The sequence below is a fragment of the Argopecten irradians genome, chromosome 4 (assembly GCF_041381155.1).
Source record: "Argopecten irradians isolate NY chromosome 4, Ai_NY, whole genome shotgun sequence".
Taxonomy (NCBI): Eukaryota; Metazoa; Mollusca; class Bivalvia; order Pectinida; family Pectinidae; genus Argopecten; species Argopecten irradians.
Genome location: NC_091137.1, coordinates 21,631,751 through 21,654,055, shown reverse-complemented (window position 1 = coordinate 21,654,055; position 22,305 = coordinate 21,631,751). Strand labels below are relative to the sequence as shown.

At 34.4% G+C, this 22,305-nt stretch overlaps 2 protein-coding genes across 2 annotated transcripts in view; both read right to left on the bottom strand.

Moving 5' to 3' along the window:
- Window positions 1-3,244: 3,244 nt before the first annotated feature.
- On the bottom strand, window positions 3,245-15,223 carry LOC138320946 (alanyl-tRNA editing protein Aarsd1-like). Its single transcript, XM_069264269.1, has 13 exons — window positions 15,070-15,223; window positions 12,287-12,415; window positions 12,034-12,051; window positions 10,578-10,719; window positions 9,884-9,941; window positions 9,449-9,608; window positions 8,789-8,908; window positions 8,394-8,524; window positions 7,382-7,448; window positions 6,483-6,574; window positions 6,018-6,072; window positions 4,686-4,780; window positions 3,245-3,863 (listed from the first exon to the last, which is right to left on the bottom strand). The coding sequence occupies exons 1-13, from the start codon at window positions 15,106-15,108 to the stop codon at window positions 3,713-3,715; spliced, it is 1,257 nt and encodes a 418-aa protein (XP_069120370.1). The 5' UTR covers window positions 15,109-15,223; the 3' UTR covers window positions 3,245-3,712.
- Window positions 15,224-17,975: 2,752 nt separating this feature from the next.
- LOC138320943 (methyl-CpG-binding domain protein 5-like) overlaps window positions 17,976-22,305 on the bottom strand; it is a 29,056-nt gene continuing 24,726 nt past the window's right edge. Inside the window, exon 7 of the mRNA XM_069264268.1 lies at window positions 17,976-22,229. Within this exon, the coding sequence (XP_069120369.1) occupies window positions 22,085-22,229 (145 nt within the window). The 3' untranslated portion in view covers window positions 17,976-22,084. The remainder of the gene's footprint in view (window positions 22,230-22,305) is intronic.

Genomic DNA, 22,305 nt, shown 5'->3' with positions numbered 1-22,305 from the left:
CATCCAGTTACAAGTAGAGTACCACAGGGGAGTGTACTAGGACCAGTCCTCTTTTTGATCTATGTCAATGACATGCTAGACATACTAAACTGTACAATTAAACTTTTCGCTGATGACACAAAGTTGATAGGCAAATCCTGCAGTACAACATAGACCAAATGTGTAGATGGACACAGACCTGGCTCATGCAACTAAACACATCCAAATGTAAATACCTGGAGATTGGCAGATCTCAGGGAAACAATGATTATACTATTAGGCAAGATGGCATCGCAATACCAGTACAAAAAGTGGGATCAGAAAAGGACTTAGGAGTGAACATTGACCAAACCTGCAATTCTCAATTCATACCAACTCGTCAAGCTCAAAAATCATCAGTTTATTACTTAGATCTTTCTCATATATGAGCCCTCAAATGTTCCTGGCACTTTACAAATTCCTTATCATCCAATTGTGGAATACGCAACACCAGTATCCTCACCTCACCTGGTCAAAGACATTATCATAATTGAAAACGTACAAAGGCGAACAACAAAAAGGATACAGTGTTTAAAACATCTTCCTTACCAAAATCGCCTAAAAAATTTGAGTCTACCAACATTTCAATATCGTAGAGAACGGGCAGATACCACCCAAACTAATAAAATTCTAAATAATTTGGACATACTGAACATTGACTCATTATTCGATGAAATCGGACGAACTTCAACTAGGGGGCACTCCAGAAAACTCTTTAAGAGGCAATTTAGACTGAGAAAATCGGGCCATTTCTTAAGCAACAGAGTTATCAACATCTGGAATTCTCTACCAGAGGAAGTGGTGTGTTCACCATCTCTAAACACCTTCAAGTCAAGAATCAATGTGTACTGGAAAAACGACCCAGCAAAATTTCAGCCATTCTTCTGAGAAAATTGTACAAATCTGAAAAAAGGATACCCACAGGAATGGACAGTAAACGCTTTGATATTCTATAAATCTATGGAAACTTTTTAACCCGTGAATTTATTTTATCAGTGTCTGGCACTTATATTTGTATCAGTATCTTCAATATATACATGTATCTCATGTTTCCATTATCGACGGAAACGGATCCCAACATTAATGAAATGGCTGTATATATAACCGGAAGTCCATAGTACGCGTTAGGAGTACATTATGTCATTGTTTGAAGAAACTTTTAATACATCTCCACAAGCTAGCCTCAGCTAACCAATGATGTCAACTGAGCGAATACTGAGCGAATAAAACCATAACCATGCAACGGAAAACCGGCCCACCACACACGGCCGGTTATGACGGCAAAAGCTGAATAGCGAAGAAGAAATTACTATGGTTTGGAAAGATCACTACGAAGCCCTTGTCACGACTTCATCAAAAGCACATTTTGACGCTACCTTCTACGACAAAGTACTTTTTAATGTGCTACAGTCTAAAATATATATATGCTACATTATCTATTCTAGTCGGATAGAGATATTCACACCAGATATCATCCACAAAGCTGTACATGAACTCACCAACAACATGGCAGCAGAGCATCTAGGCATCACTGCAGAACACCTCAAATATGGAGGACAGCCTATCATTCACCGCCTTACAGACATATCCAACCATATCATCGACTTAAGGAAACTTTCCTCACTACTGAAAACCGGAATTTTACACCAGTTCTGAAGAAAGACTAAACTCTATCAGGAAACTATCGGGGAATCACTGTTACTCCAGCAATATCCAAAGTGTTAGAGACAAGCTATCCATCCCTCCATTGAGGCAAGCGTCACATCTACGCAGAACCCTCTCCAGCGTGGTTTCACGAACAACACCTCAAGCAACAACGCTGCGCTCTAGTTACAGAAGCTAATAATGAATCTAAATCTAAGGATCGTAACATCCCGCCGGCATTTGACATTTTGGATTCAGCTAAGGCGTTTGACGTAGTGTGGCAGGAACACCTACTTAATAAAACTTGACCAAATCAACATTCAGACTAGCGGCTCAACACGAGTGAAGTGGTCTAACCAACTCTCCGACACCTTTATAAACTTACAGGGCATCCAACAAGGAACCAAGCTGTCACCCACCCTATATAAGGCATACAACAACGATCTACCCAATGCATCGGCGAGACATAGTATTGGCGCCAGTATATGGACGACCTACATAGGGGCTCCCACTGTAGCAGAAGGCATCGCCCTTTTGGCAAACGTGCCAATAGATCTTCAGACAGGACTCATATGGTAACCACTAATTCTCCAGCAGGAATCGTTTCACTATCAACACTGTCAAAAGTGAGATAGTGGTATACAACAACATTAAAACAGAGAACAGACTTGTGCAATAGGTAACAATACAACTCCTGAAGCTAAAACTGCTACGCACCAAGGTATTCTCAGATCAGATCCTCAAGTAAAGGGTTTGGTGGCATAGACGAACGGATAACGGAGGGACGGAAAGCCCTGTATGCTATGTTTGGGGCTGGCATGCATGGGAAAAATGAACTCAACCCTCTTATCTCCTACAAAATGTACACTGTCTTCAACAGACCAAGGGCCATATATGGGCTAAAAACTACACATCGGACAACTTAATAAATCTCAACTCTCCGTACATCTGAGCAAAAGACTCTAATCTCTACCAGACCGCTGCGGCAATACAGCAACCTATGTGCTCCTAGGTGCAACTCTCATCGATATCGCTCTTGACATCAAGGCTCTTACTTAGTTTGGTTCCACCTTCAGACAAAAGAACTCAGCTGAGTATGACATTGCCAGACGTCAGTTAGCAATCAAGAACAGCAGCAGTAATATGTGGTTTGCACACGTGCCGCATCTGTTAGCAAGATATTCATTACCATCGGCGTCTGATCGTCTGGATAACCCTCTTACCAAAGGACAAATGGAAACACAGGGTCAAAGTGGCAACCAATACGTATTGACATGGTGTCTGTGTTGAGGACCAAGAATCAAAATCCTCCCCGAGATACCTCTGTAACCCCAAGAAGTCACTGTAGACAGCACACCCGTCTGGACTAATATCATGGATGGACCACGTGAGGCAGCAGAAGAGATCAAGGCATGAACTGGTTATATCTCTCCTTATGTCGAGAAGTTTATAACGTACAATACGTCCTCTCTCCATGTCTGTCGCGTGTAGACCTTAGTATCACTTACGACTATGAGGTAGGGGACATTAGTATCAATAAAATGTGACGGAAGACCCCAAAAAAAAACACAGATTATTAAGATACAAACCTTATTTTTATTGGAAAGAAACTTTTTTCAAAATTTTGATAAAGTTCTTAGTTAAAAAAATTAAAGAGATCTAAAGACACATACATAAATTACACAAATCTTTATATTAAGATCTAAAATATCACACATGACATGTACCAGGACCACTTAAGAATGATACAAATGACTGGTTTTGTTGACAGTGTGAGAGGGGGTAGGTTAGGTGGTGTATCTCAGGATTAATTTTCTTTATCTGTTTTACTCCTAAGCTGGATCATAAATAACTTGTATATCACACATCAAAACACGTTTTCCATACAAAAGCCTTTGTAGATTTTTAAGTAAATCTTCCATGTTTATAGCATAAATTTGTGTTTATATAAACATCATGTTGTCATATTCATTCTCATTGGCTTCATTTTGTTGTCATATTCACTCTCATTGGCTACATCAAGTTATCATCAATTGTCATTTGCTGCTGGTTAGCTCTCATTGGCTTGACTCTGTTGTTGACTTTGCTGCAGAAACTCTCTGAGGATTTTCTCTGCCTTGTGTCTTTGACCTAGTTTGTTGACCTTTCCTTGAAAATTGCCACGGTTCATTGACCCCTTGCCGTCCATGATCTCTGCCATCCTACGAGACAATATTTATTACTGGTATTAAATACATCACAGACAATAATACCGTATTTATTGTTTGTGATAACATTTTGTGGTATTTAGCAATTATCCAAAACAGTGAAGCTGACACTTCCTGTATATTTTCAGAATTTTTGTTAAAGAAGACATTGTTTCAGGTTGATCAAAATTTAAACCTTTTAATCAATAAATAATGTTGAAGCAGACATAATTGACTCACTACTTAAACTCCTCTTCAAACAGATATCCCTTACCTTGGCCATATCTAGCTTGCACAGATATCCCTTACCTTGGCCCCCACCTTACACAGATATCCCTTACCTTGGCCCCACCTCACACAGATATCCCTTACCTTGGTCCGACCTCACACAGATATCCCTTACCTTGGCCCTACCTCACACAGATACCCATTACCTTGGCCCCACCTCACACAGATATCCCCAATCTTGGCCCCACCTCACTTAGATATCCCTTACATTGGCCCAACCTCACACAGATATCACTTATCTTGGCCTCACCTCACACAGATATCCCTTATCTTGGCCCCACCTCACTTAGATATCCCTTACATTGGCCCCACCTTACACAGATATCCCTTATATTGGCCTCACCTCATACAGATATCCCTTATCTTGGCCTCATCTCACTTAGATATCCCTTACATTGGCCCCACCTCACATAGATATCCCTTATCTTGGCCTCACCTCACTTAGATATCCCTTACATTGGCCCCACCTCACACAGATATCCCTTATCTTGGCCCCACCTCACACAGATATCCCTTACCTTGGCCCCACCTCACACAGATATCCCTTACCTTGGCCCCACCTCCTTTAGTATATCCTCTGGCCCTGACAGAAGGAACAGTCCAGCCCCTTTATCATCCCCAACTGTCAAGTAGCAGTTGACATTCTGTAATGGGGAAGTATGTGCATTAATATCTCAAGTACTAATTTACACGTACATATACCCTAAAATCTTGATAATAAGCCTAAATAAAAAATGGGCTGGCCTTGAAAATAAGCCTTGTATTTCTTACAATCAAATGTTTCCTACAATCAAATGCATCTTGAAAATATGCCGGTTTTGAAAATAGGCAACACTTGAAAGTAAGCTTTGTATTTCTTCCAAGGAAGCAATCTCAATAAAAAGTCGGCTTTATATGACGTGTGATCAATATGATTTTCTCGTTCTGTAGTGCTGTTATTTTATTATATACATCCACCTGAAGGCGCCTGTGAAGGCAGAAAGGCCTTGAAATGAAGTCTCAAGTTTTTTTCATTTTTGATATATATATATATACCTTTGCAACAGATGTGAAATAGTGTATCTAAATAATGTTCAGTTTGTTTACCAGAATAATATGTAATGAATAGTCAAATGTTTAAGAGGTTAGCTATTGTATTATAAACATTTTGTGAACAGAAAGTTTGTCTATAATGTTGGAAATCCATATTTATATGTTTCCTTAAAGGGACAATTCAGTGTGGCTAATTCATTACATAACCACGAAGCAAAATGTGACATAAATGTATTGTTCTACATTCCTTATGAAACATATGACAGGAAAAAGGGACAAATTCCTCAACATCGTTAAGTATTGTGATTAATACCATTGAAACTCCAAATTGTTGATCAATACGGTTAAGCAGGTACAACATGTACATTGTACCTTTACCCGAGTCAAGTCATGCACGTTTAACAAATGCAATACATAACCACTGAGGAGTAGATGAAATTATTTTTAGACAAGAACATTCACCTAACAATGTTAATACAACTGTAAGAGCGATTTGAGTAGTTCTAGACACAAAATTCTTTACTACACAGGCAAGGGTCAGGGATCGGCATACAAGACTATGTGTAATGGCAATTGAACATTTCACATACTTTTCACTACAGTGGATTTTTCTGGCATATCACAGTAAAACCAACTAATCTAATTTCCATTAGAACTAATTTGTTGCTAGAATATGTGCAAGTTTTAATGTACTCTTAGACTGAATTGTCCCTTTCAACTACAACATTTTCTAGATTATAGAAACATGTTCATAGCTGACATGCTTGGTTTGTCTTCGTGTAGTGAAAAACATATCCTGTAACAATTGTACAGTATAAGAGTCAAGGTGTGTCTCGTGATGAAATTTACCTTGTCGTTGATTTCTCGTACAACAATATTCATGAAGTCATTGTCACCTTCTCTCCTGTTGAATGATAAATCATATCTACAGGTCATTAGGTGCTAGTTTAACTTAATTAGGTTTTCATTACATGAACAAGTTAAAACAGGAATAAGACAAAAAGATATTAGCACAATATCATTGACAAAGTAGTGATATTTTCTTGAAAAAATTGACCTTATCTATTCACCCAACTGAAACTCATCAATAAGTACTGAGGCAGATTAAAATAGAAGTTATCTTTTCATGATTTCTTTAATATATATATATATTTTTAAAATCCACATTTAATAAAAGCCATGTAGATAAAATATATGGAAGCAGGGAAGACCTATGGACAACTGTTGCCCGAGGCACATTCATTGGATCTGGGTCAGTCAGAGATTTTTATTTCTGTGTTTATAAAACAGCAATTCTCTTTTTACACAACTTACCGATGCAACACGAACAGTTGATCAGGCTCACTCAGAGACTTGAATTTCTGGGCTTCTAATACAGCCAGATCTTTCAGTAAGGTATTCACATTCTGTAAAACAAAGTGTAAGTTATTCACATTCTGTAAAACAAAGTGTAAGTTATTCACATTCTGTAATACAAAGTGTACATTATTCACATTCTGTAAAACAAAGTGTAAGTTATTCAAATTCTTTAAAACAAAGTGTAAGTTATTCAAATTCTGTAAAACAAAGTGTAAATTATTCACATTCTGTAATACAAAGTGTAAGTTATTCACATTCTGTAAAGCAAAGTGTAAGTTATTCACTTTCTGTAATACAAAGTGTACATTATTCGAATTCTCTAATACAGAATGTAAGTTATAAACAAAGTGTAAGTTATTCACATTCTGTAATACAAGGTGTACATTATTCACATTCTGTAAAACAAAGTGTACATTATTCATATTCTGTAATACAAAGTGTAAGCTATTCACATTCTGTAAAACAAAGTGTACATTATTCACATTCTGTAAAACAAAGTGTAATTTATTCACATTAATTTCATAAAAAAAATGTTAGTTATTCACAATCTGTCAAACAAAAGTGTTAAATATTCACATTCATTTCATAAAAACAATGTGTAAATTATTCATATTCTGTAAAATTTCTACATGTGGTTATGAAAATGCTAAATCCCATGATTAAGAAAGCTTTGATTAAACTTTGTGCTTTCGATATTTTGCAGTGAAAAATTACCTTAAATATGTTATTAACTAAAGCAAAACAAACAGGTATCGCCTAAAATCAAAACACTCAGAATATTTATCCAACCATGAATTCTGAATAATGAACTATTTTACTTTTTTTTATATAGTGTGCGAAGGAGACATATTTACCTTTTGACAGGATTTAAATCCCTTCACTGCTTTGTCAGCTAAGTCGAAGTGCTGATCTAATGGACCTCTGAAATATACAACATCATTTACAGCACACAGATCAAATAGTACTAAATAGGTAATTGTGGGATCTATACATGATGGGCATTATAGGCTAACATATTTTAATATAATTTTATTCAATTTCAACTACCGGTATATTTTATTCACAAAGAAACGAATTGAACAACATTTATCAGTCTATAAGTTCTCTACTAAATTAGGATTGTATATGATCAGAGTTGTTGACAATATTTTATTACGAGTAACAGTGTTTCCATCAATTTGACACAACAGGCCAAATAGATCTGTGCTGCTTATCTGTTGAACAGCAATAAAGAAGAATTTATTTGCTTCAGCCAAAACTGATATATAGAGACAATGACTATTGGTCAATTTCCCGTCTAAAGTTAAGTCAAAGAAATCCTTTACAAGTTTAAGACACTTACCTATAGAGAACCTTACATGAGTGGCTATGTAATATGAAATTTTTTGAATAAGTTCAATAATTAGCTCCTTTCATAAGTATCATATTATGTAACCACATGTGTAAGACCGGATGTTAATAATGAAGAAATTCCAAACATATTTCATCCAATTTTTCTCGGAAACCTGAAGTTAACAGTTAAACAAGATAAGGAGACGAAACACAATAATACACAAAAATAATTCTGGATATTCCATTGATGGTATTGAAATAACATATACCATGTAAATAACAAATGACCAAATCAGGCTCAGATTTGAAGTTTCAATCTACCGAGACTTGTGCGACATCATATTTTGAAAATGACATCATTATAACATGTGAAGTCACAACAATGTTATTAAACATGTGTTTTACAATATTTATGACATGGTCGTATTACATGGTTGAACAGATCAGTTACATGAAAAAGATTTATGACCATATCATACTTTATAATCCATTACATTTTTCAGATATCATACATAATATGATGTATGACCATACTTTAACAATCCTGTAAGTGATCGCTCCGTCTGTACACTTCGAGACAGGTATTTCCTCACACGGCCTCCAGCAACAAAGTGTAGGTTGGTCTTATTCTTTTTCCCTTTTTCTGAGAAAAGCAATTTTATCAGCTGCAAAATGAATCAGACACCAAGTTCAAATTCAAATTCAATTTTGCAAATTGCAGAATATAGGTACATGGATAGTGCATACTTATGATTAATCAAACATAACAATCGCCTTTTCAATGCTCACCATACAACTTTAAATAATAACAGATTATGTAACTAGTGATCTCAGTTAATATTTGCTATTAAACCATGTTATATCTGAAATTGTCATTTGATTCAAGTATTTACTGTAACAAGAAAAAGCTTAAAAATGTTATCACTAACCTGTAAATGTGAGAGATTCGAAACATGGGTTCCACAACATAGTGTGCCACCATCAATCCCCTCAATGTCCAATACTCGGACTGGTCCCACGTGGTCATCTGGTAACCCTCGACAACGGTACTGTTGGTAGAAAAAGTTGTATATCATATTGAAACTTCATTTGTCTTAGCTATCATTACGATCACTCAATCTAATATAAATTACATATATCTTCACTGTAGATGAATCATTGCCATAAAGTCTCAATAAAATCACTCCAGCAGTTTAGGAGGAATAATCTTTTAATCATTTTTTTAACAAGGGGGCAAAACTCTAATGGACAACTTGAATCCCGTATACTCCCCTCCCCACCCATCTCCCCATACTATCTTGCGGGGGAGGGAGTACAAGTAAAAGCAAAATGTCTCCACTGTTCTTTACATTTGATCTTTGAGATCAACAACATTTGCTTTCAATCTGTACTTTCTCAACCTTATGTCTATAACTCTTTCTTTCTGTTGTTCATCTTGACACCCAAAAATCCATAACCTGCTTTTTAAATGACTTAATATCATGATCAGGATATCTCCACTGTAATGAAATGGTTGTTAGATATTCAACACACATATAAATTAAATATTGCAATTATCATAATGAGTGATTGTTGGACAAGTTCCTTACTTCTTTTAATTTGGGATCATTCTTATCCTCAAACACATGAGGAGTGACTGGAATCTCTGCCAGAATTTTTTCGTTGACTACTTCCTCCAGTTTGGCAACATCCTGTTCAGTCAGGTTTGGAATATCTAACTCTATAAATGATGTCCTCTCACCCAAACACCTGCAGGTATTGTAATAGAAGATAAATATCCTATCTAATATGCATAAACAAGTTTCACTGAAATCCCTCTAGTAGTTTAGTAGTGGTAGTCTAAAACACAAGTTTTACTGAAATCTCTTGAGTAGTTTAGGAGGCGTAGTTGGATTATCATTGTCTACAGACAGACAAATGGACAACTTGAATTCAGTATATGCTCTCTACCCCATCTCAACTCTTAACTTTGTTGAGGGGGGTTAATAATGAAGGTGATGAAGGTGTTGTCATCTTCTACTTACCAAGAGGTAGTTGCACAGCCAAACATTTGTTCTGCCAGAGCAGTGATGAGGTGTTGACCTAAAGCCAAAGCAACAAATAAATTCTTAATCAATATACTATTATCTATGTTCAATTACACAATTACAACAGGCAAACTAGTAGACTTTATATCCCTCGTTCCCCTCACATATCGTAGATGTTTAAGGTTAGAGTCATTATAGCTTCCCATTGTGTTTTACCTAAATTTTAAAATCTGACACCATTTTGTCCAAGTTTTCAGATCTGACTCCATTTTGTTTATGTATTCAGATCTGGCACCATTTTGTTTTTGTTTTCAGATCTGACGCCATTTTGTCCAAGTTTTCAGTGCTGACAACATTTTATCCAAGTTTTCATATCTAACATCATATTGCCTATGTTTTCAGATCTGACACTATTTTGCCTATGTTTTTTTTAGATCTGACACCATTTTGTCCAAGTTTTCAGTGCTGACTCCATTTTGTCCAAGTTTTCAGTGCTGACACCATTTTGTCCAAGTTTTCAGTGCTGACTCCATTTTGTCCAAGTTTTCAGATCTGACACCATTTTGTCCAAGTTTTCAGTGCTGACACTGTTTTGTCCAAGTTTTCAGTGCTGACAACATTTTGTCTATGTTTTCAGATCTGACACCGTTTTGTCTATGTTTTCAGATCTGACACCATTTGGTTTACCTACCTGTGTGCTGCTGCATGTGGTCAAATCTTCGTGTCCAGTCGACTTTCATGTCCACCTCAGTGTCAACAGCGATTTCTGTTGTCACAAAATTCAAAGCCTCTGCCCCTTTCCTTGTGATACGTAGAACATCTATGTTGTTTATCTGTTTGCCATGAAAAGAGCCCTTCCATTAAAAACATCATAATCTATATATCTGTCATCTATGTACATGTATTATTATGTGAATTTAACTTAAAGGGACAATTCAGTCTAAGAGAACATTAAAATTTGTATATATATCAGAAAAAACCCAGTTCTAATGGAAATTACATCAGTTGGTTTTACTGTGATATGCCTGAAACGCCTATGGTGGTGACACATGTGTGAAATATTCAAACTTGCTCGCTGTCCGCCATTACACACTGTGGTCGAACTTCTTGTATGCCGAACCCTGTCCCTTGCTCGTAAAGTAATGCAACTTTTGGCTAGAACTGCTGAAATCGCTCTGACAGTAGTGTGTTTACCTTATTAGGTGAATTGTCTTGCCTAAAAATCATTTTATCACCTTCTCAGTGGTTATGTAGTTCATTTGTTTAACGTGCGTGACTTTGGCTTGGGTATGGGTACAGAGTTAATATTGTACCTGCTTAATCGTATTGATCAACGATTTGATATTTCAACGATATTAATTAAAATACTTAACAAAGTTGTAGAATTTGTCAATGTTTTACGTTATATGTTTCATAAGAAATGTAGAACAATACATTTATGCTATAGTTTGCTTATTGGTTATGTAAAAGAATTTGCCTGAGTGAATTGTCTCTTTAAAGATTAAAAAACTTATCAAATAAACACTACCTACCAGTATATCTTTTACTATCTATTTGTATGTATTAAGAGGCTGAAGGGACATGCATCATTTACTTGTCAACCCTGTTTGCATTGCTGTTGTAAGAGAATGATTGTAAAATGGATCCAATATCAGTTATACTTCCCTCACTCTGTCAGTTGTATAGGTTAGCAGTGGCTTACTGACCGAACTGAAATGTATCCCAAATCAATATCAAATTCTTGTTGAGCATGATTTTGATGGCCTTTCATTGAATTTGATTTACCATATTTTCTGGAGTATAAGTTGCGACTTTTTTCCCTGAAAATCGGGAGTGCGACTTCTACACTACTGCGACTTATCCATGGATCTGATGATGTTTTTGCTTATTATTCTGTCATGATTCTCATGTGAAAATCGTAAGTTTTAGTTTAGTTACGTTATACAAGACATTAAATACAGTCACAAAAGATATTCAATCTGTATGAATTTGCATTTGGTCAAATATCAATAGTTCTTCAGATTTTTTTCTTATTCAATATAAAATTGTTTCAATGCAATTGATGAAGGTGATTTACAAATCTTCCTAACAGTACTACATGCATATGAACTGCATGACACTAAAAAGTTATTGTTTTGTATACGTACAATTCCTCTGTCATCAGGCTGAAATAGAAAACCATATTTCCTTAATATCATCAATAAAGAAATACATGTACTTAAGAAATGTATCATTTTTAAAAAACATTGAACTTCTGAAATTTCATCTAAAATTCACTACAATATGAGGTTTGCAAAATGATATTTGGATTTCTTTAATACATGAACTGTATCACTTTTAAAGAATTGTGTATGAATGACATTTAACTGGTATTTTCTTAAAAGAAAAGATAAAATATACCTGACCACCCCCTTCAGGAAACAGAATGGTATCTTCCAAAATGACATGAAAACCTTTGACTTTATCCTTTTTGCCATTGGTCACCAGTGTAGATTCTGCTGGGGTGCAACTTTTCACCCTTGATTTGAACTTTAAAATAATGTACAATAATGTTTTAACCCATTAAATTTAGATATGTAGTTAAATAAAAGATACATAGTACCAAATAAAAATATATACAGCAATGGAGGGTATTATCGTCAGCGGCAGTTTTTCCTTAATTTAAAATTATTTTGATAAATGGTACACTTCGGTCGCTATAGTTTTCATCAAAACAAAATGTTGTTCCTCCAGAAACTTTCTGACCCTACTGTCATTCAGGAAAAGCTTTATCTGTTTGTAATTTGATGTTCAAACCTTTATATACGTTTACATAAGGTCAGTCAAAAATGCTTTTAATTTCCTTAAGAGATCAAAATCGTAAAACAAATGCAAGAATATACATTATCTATGCCAAGTTCTAGAGCGTCTGCTAAATTGACTAGCGTTCTGTGTACATCCAGGCTACCTCAATGCTGTAAATGGGCATGGCGATAACTAACTCACATCGTACATTGGAGGCAGTTATCGTCAGTTTTCTAAATTAAATAGAAAATGTTTAAAAAAAGAAGGATCTCAATATATACAATTCTCAAAAAAAAAAAAAAAAAAATTAATGAAATCAAAGGGAATAATACTTGTAATCTTAAATTATTGGACATAAAGTAGAGAAATGTTACTATATTTGGAACCTTACTTTCACTTTCATGTCTTGGACCAAATGCACGTAGGTATTTGGCATCTATATCTACATGAAGTTCGCGATGTAACAATGAGAAACAAAAAAGGTCAATAAATACATCTAATTATATAGTTAATGTTAAATAGATCATGTTTTCTGTTATGGTTTATTTTCTAACTTAAAGATGGAATGTCTCTAAAGGAAAATTATCATATGGGCAGTAGGAATGAATCCTACCATTGGAAAAAAAATGGAATTTTTTATTTGGTTTACAAATTATGATTAATAAAGACAGATCCATATGTCATGATGTCCATAAAGCTATCGTCTTGTAAAAATAAATACTGCTCAAGTCATGATCAGAATGGCATTGAATGGATATACAAGCTTATATTAGAACCATATACCATGGTCTATGTTTCTTTAACAGAGCACATGATTTTACATAAACATAATTATTAACTTATATTATTTAACAACTTTTCATTGGAAATTAAATGAACTATTTGTTTTTAATAAATGTGAGTGTAGAACTACATAAACTAGCATTTCATTGCCAATATTTATAAATGCAAGAAAGGATTCATTATTTGATGTATTAACTACATGTACCTGAGGAAGTCTCTGTCAACAAAATACCTCTGGTGAATCGTGGTTTCACTAATATGTGTCAATTGTCATCAATAAACCAGAACCAGTAAATATCAACATTGTCTTCAAATTGTGTATGCAATATTTACATGAATCAGTTTACAAACGTGGCACAAGGTGAGAAAATGTACTTTTAATAGGTGAAATAACAAAGACTGAAGATAACTGCCTTCATGTGACGATAACTGCTTCCATTCAACGGAAGTGCAAATAATGAATTCTCCCTTATTATCACGATATAGCTGAAAACGAGCGCACTTATTAAAAACACGGATAATGATGAAGACAGCAGTATCACATTTTTAAGTCAACTGTGTGACATGACTTTGTTATGACCCGAAGATCCTTAACCTGACGATAATACCCTCCATTGCTCTACTGCATTTTTACAAATACAAATGTAATATGTATATGATATAATTACATTCTACCCAAAGATCCTTAACCCGACGATAATACCCTCCATTGCTCTACTGCATTTTTACAAATACAAATGTAATATGTGTATGATATAATCACATTCTATCCTACTCCAACAATGTTAGAGGTATAGCACGACAAAACACTTTTGATCACTACGTCATGTATATTGCCCATCAAATGAGAAGTTTCTCAATATTGACGTTTAATATTATTGGAATAATTCTATCAAAACAGACTACATTATCTAGGCTCATGACCTATAAGTGTTCAATCTAATTAAAAACAGATCTTCTATGTCGCTCGAGTTTCTACAAGTGGACACTACAGTGTACGGGGAGCGACAAAGACTTGATAAAATTTCAATTAGATTGTATAAACATCCCTCACCACTGTTCAGGGCCTTGATCATACTCACTTATACCTTATATTTACAATTTTAGGCTATTAAAATTATAGATAGAATGTGATATTAAAAAAATTATGGGGAAAAATTATTACCATAAAGTTGATTTATTATATTTATTTTTCAAATTGATTTATGGCTAACTTTACCCAACTTAAGTAAGTAACGTTACATACCTGAGACATGTCGTCGAGATCTTTAAATGTGCAATAGGCATCTCTGACCCATATATGTAATTGTTCATATTATAAGTTTTTCATAGTTCAAATTATTGTTTTAATCGTCTCAACATTGACAACTATCAATACCATAATACTGTTACCTATATATAAATATGCAGATATGTTGTGCATAACAAAATACCAGATGATCTTATGTTAACCTGAGTTGCTCAGAACAGCTCTTACTGTACATCTGGTGAAATTTTTGACAAGTCTAATCGGGGTTATGTTAATCCTTCCTTGTCATGACTCTGAGCTGGATAGAAGATTTTTAACATAAGATATATCTTAAAGAAAAAACACGGAATTTGTTACAAAAGCTTACCTCTCGTAGATAGCTGTTTCTTTGGCATGCCAAAGCCATTTTCGTCAACACACGCACTTTCACTTTCAACGTCAATGTCTAATACACGCTCATTTCATGATCAACGGAACGCTTGCAACTGGTTTGCCTCCCCTTCTCGGGAAAGATTGGTTAGGCCTAGGCCGTTTTCGATTATGCGGTTTGACCGATTGAACTTAGTTGTTCGTTTATGAATTAAAGACGGACCTGGTGATTTTATATTAATTTCAGGCGAGCTTTGACAAAGCCCTCACAGGCCTGTATCATAAACTGCAGGTACGTCAGGATTTATACTTGGAATAATTACCGGTTGTTCCGAATAAACGAAAACGGCCCTACTGTATATATATATTGGTTCGTATTTCGTAAGAACGCACATGGTGGATCAGAGCGTAGCCCGAATGTATACATATGTCATCTAATATTTGATAGTTCTGAAATATGTGCTTCAAACAGAAACATACACAGCTACATATATATGTTTCTGGCTTAAACTAAAATACCATAACGCTAGGCCTACCGTTGTTTTGAAAGAAGTCCGTATAAACGCAAAAAATATAGGTAGGTTTAGCTGACTATTTTTAAAGTATCCATTAAGGATGCTCCACCAACAATACCAATTCATATGAGCATACATGTATGTCTAATATTGTTAATACAAAAAATACATAACCCTATAGGCCTAAATAATTTATTTTGCTTTGGGTACACTTCATAGTGCCATGGAGTTTTAGATCTTATTATTTTAAATATTTTTATCTTGAAGTGAAACAAGAAACTGAAACTTTTCAATGATGGTAATAGTGTAAAGTGAGTAACTTTTGTAACTGAAGAAAAAAAAAACATTTCGTCAGCGGTGTAGCATCTTTAGTAAATACATTTCCATCACATGTATGTGAGATCTACGTCCCTGGATTTATTGTACAGTGCATATTCATATTTAATATGGAATTATTTACGAGAGAAAAAAACGTATTTAAGTTGTGACAATTTGTGCCTAATACTACAAAAGTTAGTTGTCAACTTCGCTAAGTTGTTTAATTAACAATAAAATATGCTTAATTGCTTACTGGTGCTTTCATGGGATTCTTTTTTGGAGTGTTTGGCTTGCCGGTATATATGTGGTCTGTTGGCCTTGACTTCGGTTCGGATTTCACTTTCTGTTGGTCTGCCTCTTTCTTCTCCTTTTCAACATAGGTTTATTGCATGTGTCTAGTTTTTTCCCCCAAGTTAGAACACACATTTGACTTTTCCTCGAATGTCCCGTTTGAACATCGTTGGTCATTTGAATCTGTTTAAGATCATATTTGTACACGTATGTCAAACTTATCGTATTATCTAAGTTACATATTGTATATGATCAAGGTCATATTAGTATATGATAGAGGTCACATCAGCATCTTGTCAAGGTCATATCAGTATCTGATCAAGGTCACATCAGCATCTAGTCTAGGTCATATCAGTATATGACCAACATCATACCGGTATTCTCGGTACTGCCGTTATATCTCCCCTGCACTATGTCATAACAAAACCAAGGGCTATTTGTTTGGTCCTTTTCTGTTCATCATAAGAATCAAATTAGGTACACTGTGGTCGACTGTGTTGCTTTGAACTTGGACTCACTCTCTCTGTAATCTTCAAGGAAATCTCAGTAGGTATGTGATTGGTTAGTTTGTTTTTCTCCTGAAGTCTTCAGCTTTAATGAGATGGTCAAGTTGTGGATATTATAACAATACTGATAGTAACTCCTTGACTATCATGGATACATGCATCAGTATCTGGTCAAGGTCATATAAGTATCTGCTAGAGGTCATACAAAGTCAACAGATATCAGATAGAGGTCATATCAGTATTTGGTCAAGGTCTTACCAGTAGCTGATAAGAGGTCACATCAGTATCTGGTCAAGGTCATACCAGTAGTGAACCAGTAGTGATAAGAGGTCATATCAGTATCTGGTCAAGGTCTTACCAGTAGTGATAAGAGGTCACATCCGTATCTGGTCAAGGTCATACCAGTAGCTGATAAGAGGTCATATCAGTATCTGGTCAAGGTCTTACCAGTAGTGATAAGAGGTCACATCAGTATCTGGTCAAGGTCATACCAGTAGCTGATAAGAGGTCACATCAGTATCTGGTCAAGGTCTTACCAGTAGTGATAAGAGGTCATATCAGTATCTGGTCAAGGTCATACCAATAGCTGATAAGAGGTCATATCAGTATCTGGTCAAGGTCTTACCAGTAGTGAACCAGTAGTGATAAGAGGTCATATCAGTATCTGGTCAAGGTCTTACCAGTAGTGATAAGAGGTCACATCCGTATCTGGTCAAGGTCATACCAGTAGCTGATAAGAGGTCATATCAGTATCTGGTCAAGGTCTTACCAGTAGTGATAAGAGGTCACATCAGTATCTGGTCAAGGTCATACCAGTAGCTGATAAGAGGTCACATCAGTATCTGGTCAAGGTCTTACCAGTAGTGATAAGAGGTCATATCAGTATCTGGTCAAGGTCATACCAATAGCTAATAAGAGGTCATATCAGTATCTGGTCAAGGTCATACCAGTAGCTGATCAAGGTCATACCAGTAGCTGATAATTATTAAGAGGTCACATCAGTATCTGGTCAAGGTCATACCAGTAGCTGATCAAGGACATATCATTATCTGGTCAAGGTCATACAGATATCTTGACAATGTTCTTGGTCTGATCAAACTTATAATATCAAGTTAAAACTTGGGAGTTTTGGTTTTAATCAAGAAAATTCTTAAAATTTTGACTAAAAATGTCAAATTTGTATCTGATAGAGATTATATTGTGTGTGACCAATGTCGTTTTTTTTCTGATCAAAGTTATGCTGGAAACCAAAAAACAAGACGTAAAACAAATCATCAGCTTTTGATAATTTTATAACATTATGCACAACTCCAGTGCACATTGTGTAGTATACTCCCAATGCTTAAAATAGGGGTTCCTTAGAACAATATATATTGAATGATATTGGACATAAACAACAGAAATATAGAATGGTAAAGTTACACAAAAAATGCTTTTCATCAATATATTTTTTCTCTCAGAGAGCCATTTATTTAGTGGTTTTATTATCTTATAAAGCTTAACATACTTTTAACTTTCATGTAAAAAGAATTAATGGCAAAATCTGCCAAGCAAAAAATATAAATGCAAGATAAATACAATTGTACAGACAAATAAAACTAACATATTGACCATATTTTATGTTGCTTATCGAAACCGTCAAATTAGTAGGTATGGCAGTGGCAACACTTCGCCAGAGCGAGGATTTAAGATATGGTCCTCTGCATACCTATATATAATGTGTATCACAACTTTCACATAACAATAACAAAATAATTTAAACGCAGCACTGCAAATATTGCAAGGTCATCGCTATCCACTTGCGCTGTACTTTACAAGTACCCATTAACATCACAAGAAACAAATCAACAACAATACACTGTAACACTCGCCTGCCCTAGGCATTCCCATTCATCCTATATACAGGTCTATAAGTTTATATATATATAAGTTTGTGTAGTTCCTATCAGCACTCAGAGATACAGTATATATACATCAGTAACAATCTATATGGTGTACCAGTCAACAGCACAATAAGGAGTATATACAAAACTTAATCCTAAAGCTTTAGAACACAACTTTCATCAAATCAAAAGGCCGCTTGAAGGCAAAAAGCATATCGGGAAACCAATCTACAACATTTTAAAATCTTATGTTCTAAAGCTCTAGAAATAAGACATTTAAAAACAAACTTTAAGTTGTATTTTTACAATATCAACAAAGTCTTGCTAAAATCCACAATTTTGGATACTTTGCAACCATGAAGTCTTAAAAATGTTCAAACATGTTTTACTGAACATCACAATAAAAATTCAGATCCTTAACAGTAATTTTGGCTATTTTCTACCATAGCTTTATTATATCAAATTGCACTAGTTTGTTGAAAATCACAATATATATAGATATATAACAAAGAGTAAGGTAATATGGCACTAGTCTCCAATGATAACAATGTTATAAGAAACATAAAATTCTTCCCTCGGCTATTGTGGCAATCTACACAAAAGTAAAACAACTAAGGTAAAGGAGCACTTCTGTTCATTATCTAAAACAATAAATCTACAAGCAAGCATTTTTTCTTAAAATAACAATATTGGTTTTTTTATGGTGATTACAATTGTGATCCTAACATTACAAGATCAATACTGGATCTGTATTACAGCATGTTACTGCTGATTAAAACTAAGATGTGGAAAAAAAAGTGTTTATTCCACACCAAAGACATCCCAAAACATTGTTTTACATTATTTCTTCTTGACACGATCCCATCTTAAAATCCAACATGTAATTTTATGGTATTTTTAACATTTTGGAGACCAAATATGGGGCTCAATGTGTAAATATGAATGACAAGAACATATACACAGTCTCAATCTGATTACACAGATATCCTCATTCTCACACTATTACCTAGGAGATCTCTGATTCCCTAAAGGACGAGAATAAGGAATCTAAATCTTAATCAGAATGATACTGTCTGTAATAGCTTACTACAGTCACACAAAACTGAAACTTCCCAAACTCATGGTATTGTTTATTTTTCACACTCATATTCCATCTTTGTATATTACCAAGGTGCATCTGCCCAAGTAGGTTTTGATTGTGACATCAATAGTTTGTGAGAGAAATTACATTGTTTTGTCTAAACATATGATGTGATACTCACAAACACATGATGTAACAATCAATACCTATATGAAAGGCAGATAACTCTGGGATATGGAAATATGACTTCCTCTCTTACTACAAATTGATTTAGATTTATATTATTTAATTCCCATAACCACCTTTAATTTGTACCAAACAATATAAACATGAAAACAGAATAACCAGTTGGCCCAAACATTCACCCAAGTTCTATATGTATGATGATAATGCACTGTTGTAGTTTCTAGTTTTGCGGCCAGATACATACATACTTACAATTTTCACACGAGAATCATGACGTAATAATGCAAAAAAATCGTCAGATTTTGGTTTTTGTCCACAGATAAGTCACACTGGTTATTTGTCGCATTCCATATTTTCAGGGAAAAAATTGCGACTTATACTCCGGAAAATACGGTATGTTATCAGTAATACAGTAAAAATACTACATGTACATTGTAATGCATAATAATTAAGAAAATATTTTAATAAAGCGAGAAACAATCAAATTATCTATGTAAGAAGCTATCATTTAATTTCTTTCAATAGAGATTTTGAAATTCATAATCCAAATAAACTACCTCAAAACCCTTCGAATTACCTTTTTTTATAAAACAAAGAAACTGACAGAAAGACAATTGGTGCAAGTCAAGGGTGCCTTTTAAATGACAATTTCATTTAGAATGACCTATCATTCTACAGCATAGACCAGCACTAGAAATCATCTGGTAATTCAAAGTATCATCTTAAATTAAACTCATTATTACAAAGCTACAAATTGTGATAGAATGTCAGATTTTGATGTTAATAGCATATCCAATTATTGAAACAATCTGGTATAATAACTAAAAGTGTATCCTTGCAATTACTAAATTCTATCATTGTAAACACAAAACATTGCATCATTTTATTACCTAAACTAGATTTCATGAAATGATATTGAGGATATTAGCACTAGTGAATATACGATATTTAAGCTGTAAGCATGATGATGAAAAGCACTGTTGTATATATACAAAATTAGTCATATCAAAGAAATATTTCATATTTCAAAAGGCATTACTTAAATTAATCACAAGTCCATCGTAACTCATTGTTTCTCACTTCTGAAATCACTTTAAGATCATGTTATTGTTCTACCAAATAATTAAATAAGCAAATTTACTAAAAAATAGAATTCCAAATAAAATCATACATCATTTACAATGTTTAAAACAATGAAATGCTTTTAAGGTTTTAGCAATTAATAAATATATAACAAAACAAACAAGGTTTATACCAATTTGATATTTAAATTTTCATAGCAATCTTTGCAGTTAGAACCTGAAGCACCAGGAACAAATGCTATGGTTTTGTGACAATCAACACAAAATATAAGAAATAGTAGGTCTACTCTAATCTACTAATGGACTTGCAGTCAGTGTTCTCAATGGGCTGTTATGTACACCTTGGTCATACCATTTACAATTTTGACCATGCAGTGATGTCTTACAAACTGGGGTTTCTTTATGCAATCTGGAGTGTTTGGCAAGCACAAGATTTAATTCAACATGATAATCCATATTTAAAATGAAATTAATATGAGAAGGTCTTTATTTTGTGTGATTTGTTTCTTTAATGATAGTCTACAATTCTATTGAAAATAAATTTTACTATAATTTGACTTTGCTAATGCAGATCTTAACATTTTTTTCTGAATAGATTTCTTTTCGTCCTATATATAAGCAAATCATGAAAATTTCATTATCAGTTGATAAAATATTCTACTCACTATTGCAACATTAATATGGCTGTAGTTGATGTGAAGGGGGAAATAAATAAGGAAGTACCAGGTAAATTGTCTCTATAATGCTGGCCACATACAATGACTGTTATAACTGTGCAGCACATGATCAGAAAATCAATTAACCATTTCTGGTTTGTAACACTGTACACACACTGTAAATGTCTATACATTATGGTATCTCTATAAGTCACAGGAACCAGAACGAGGGCCCACAATTGTAATCTCACTTTCAACTATCACAAATATGGTTATGTAATCAACCAACTCATCATGATATGAAATTTCTAAATCCAAAATCATAATTCAACAATCAATATTATGTCTTCATTATAATTCCATCTCACATACTTTGAAACATGTTCACATTTGTCTTACAAATGCTTAGACATTGAATATTTAGGGTAAAATATCTGCAGAACTACTTCTTTGAGATTAAATAGTGTTAATTCCACCACCTAGACAACCACATGGTCATCTGACCTTCCGTTTTTTGTTGGTCTTGCCTCGAATGACTGACTTAGCCTGGATTTTATTCTCAGTTTCTTGTGCTTGCCTGTCTAATTCAGTCATGGCTTCATGAATAGCCGCCTCAAGGTTTGAGTTCATCTTTCTTCCCCTGAGAAAAAAACAAAATTGGAATGAAACTTTCATTGAATTTCCAAAATTTCATCACAAAAAAAAAAGAAAAAAAA

Bases quoted from the DNA above. Each gene is read 5' to 3' on its own strand.
- LOC138320946 (XM_069264269.1), bottom strand. From the start codon at position 15,108: ATGGCTTTGGCATGCCAAAGAAACAGCTATCTACGAGAG. The intron at 8,909-9,448 runs GTAAGGAACTTG...TTCTACCAACAG, and splicing joins ATGATCCCAAATTAAAAGAA to TACCGTTGTCGAGGGTTACC. The intron at 6,073-6,482 runs GTAAGTTGTGTA...ATCATTCAACAG, and splicing joins CAACTGTTCGTGTTGCATCG to GAGAGAAGGTGACAATGACT.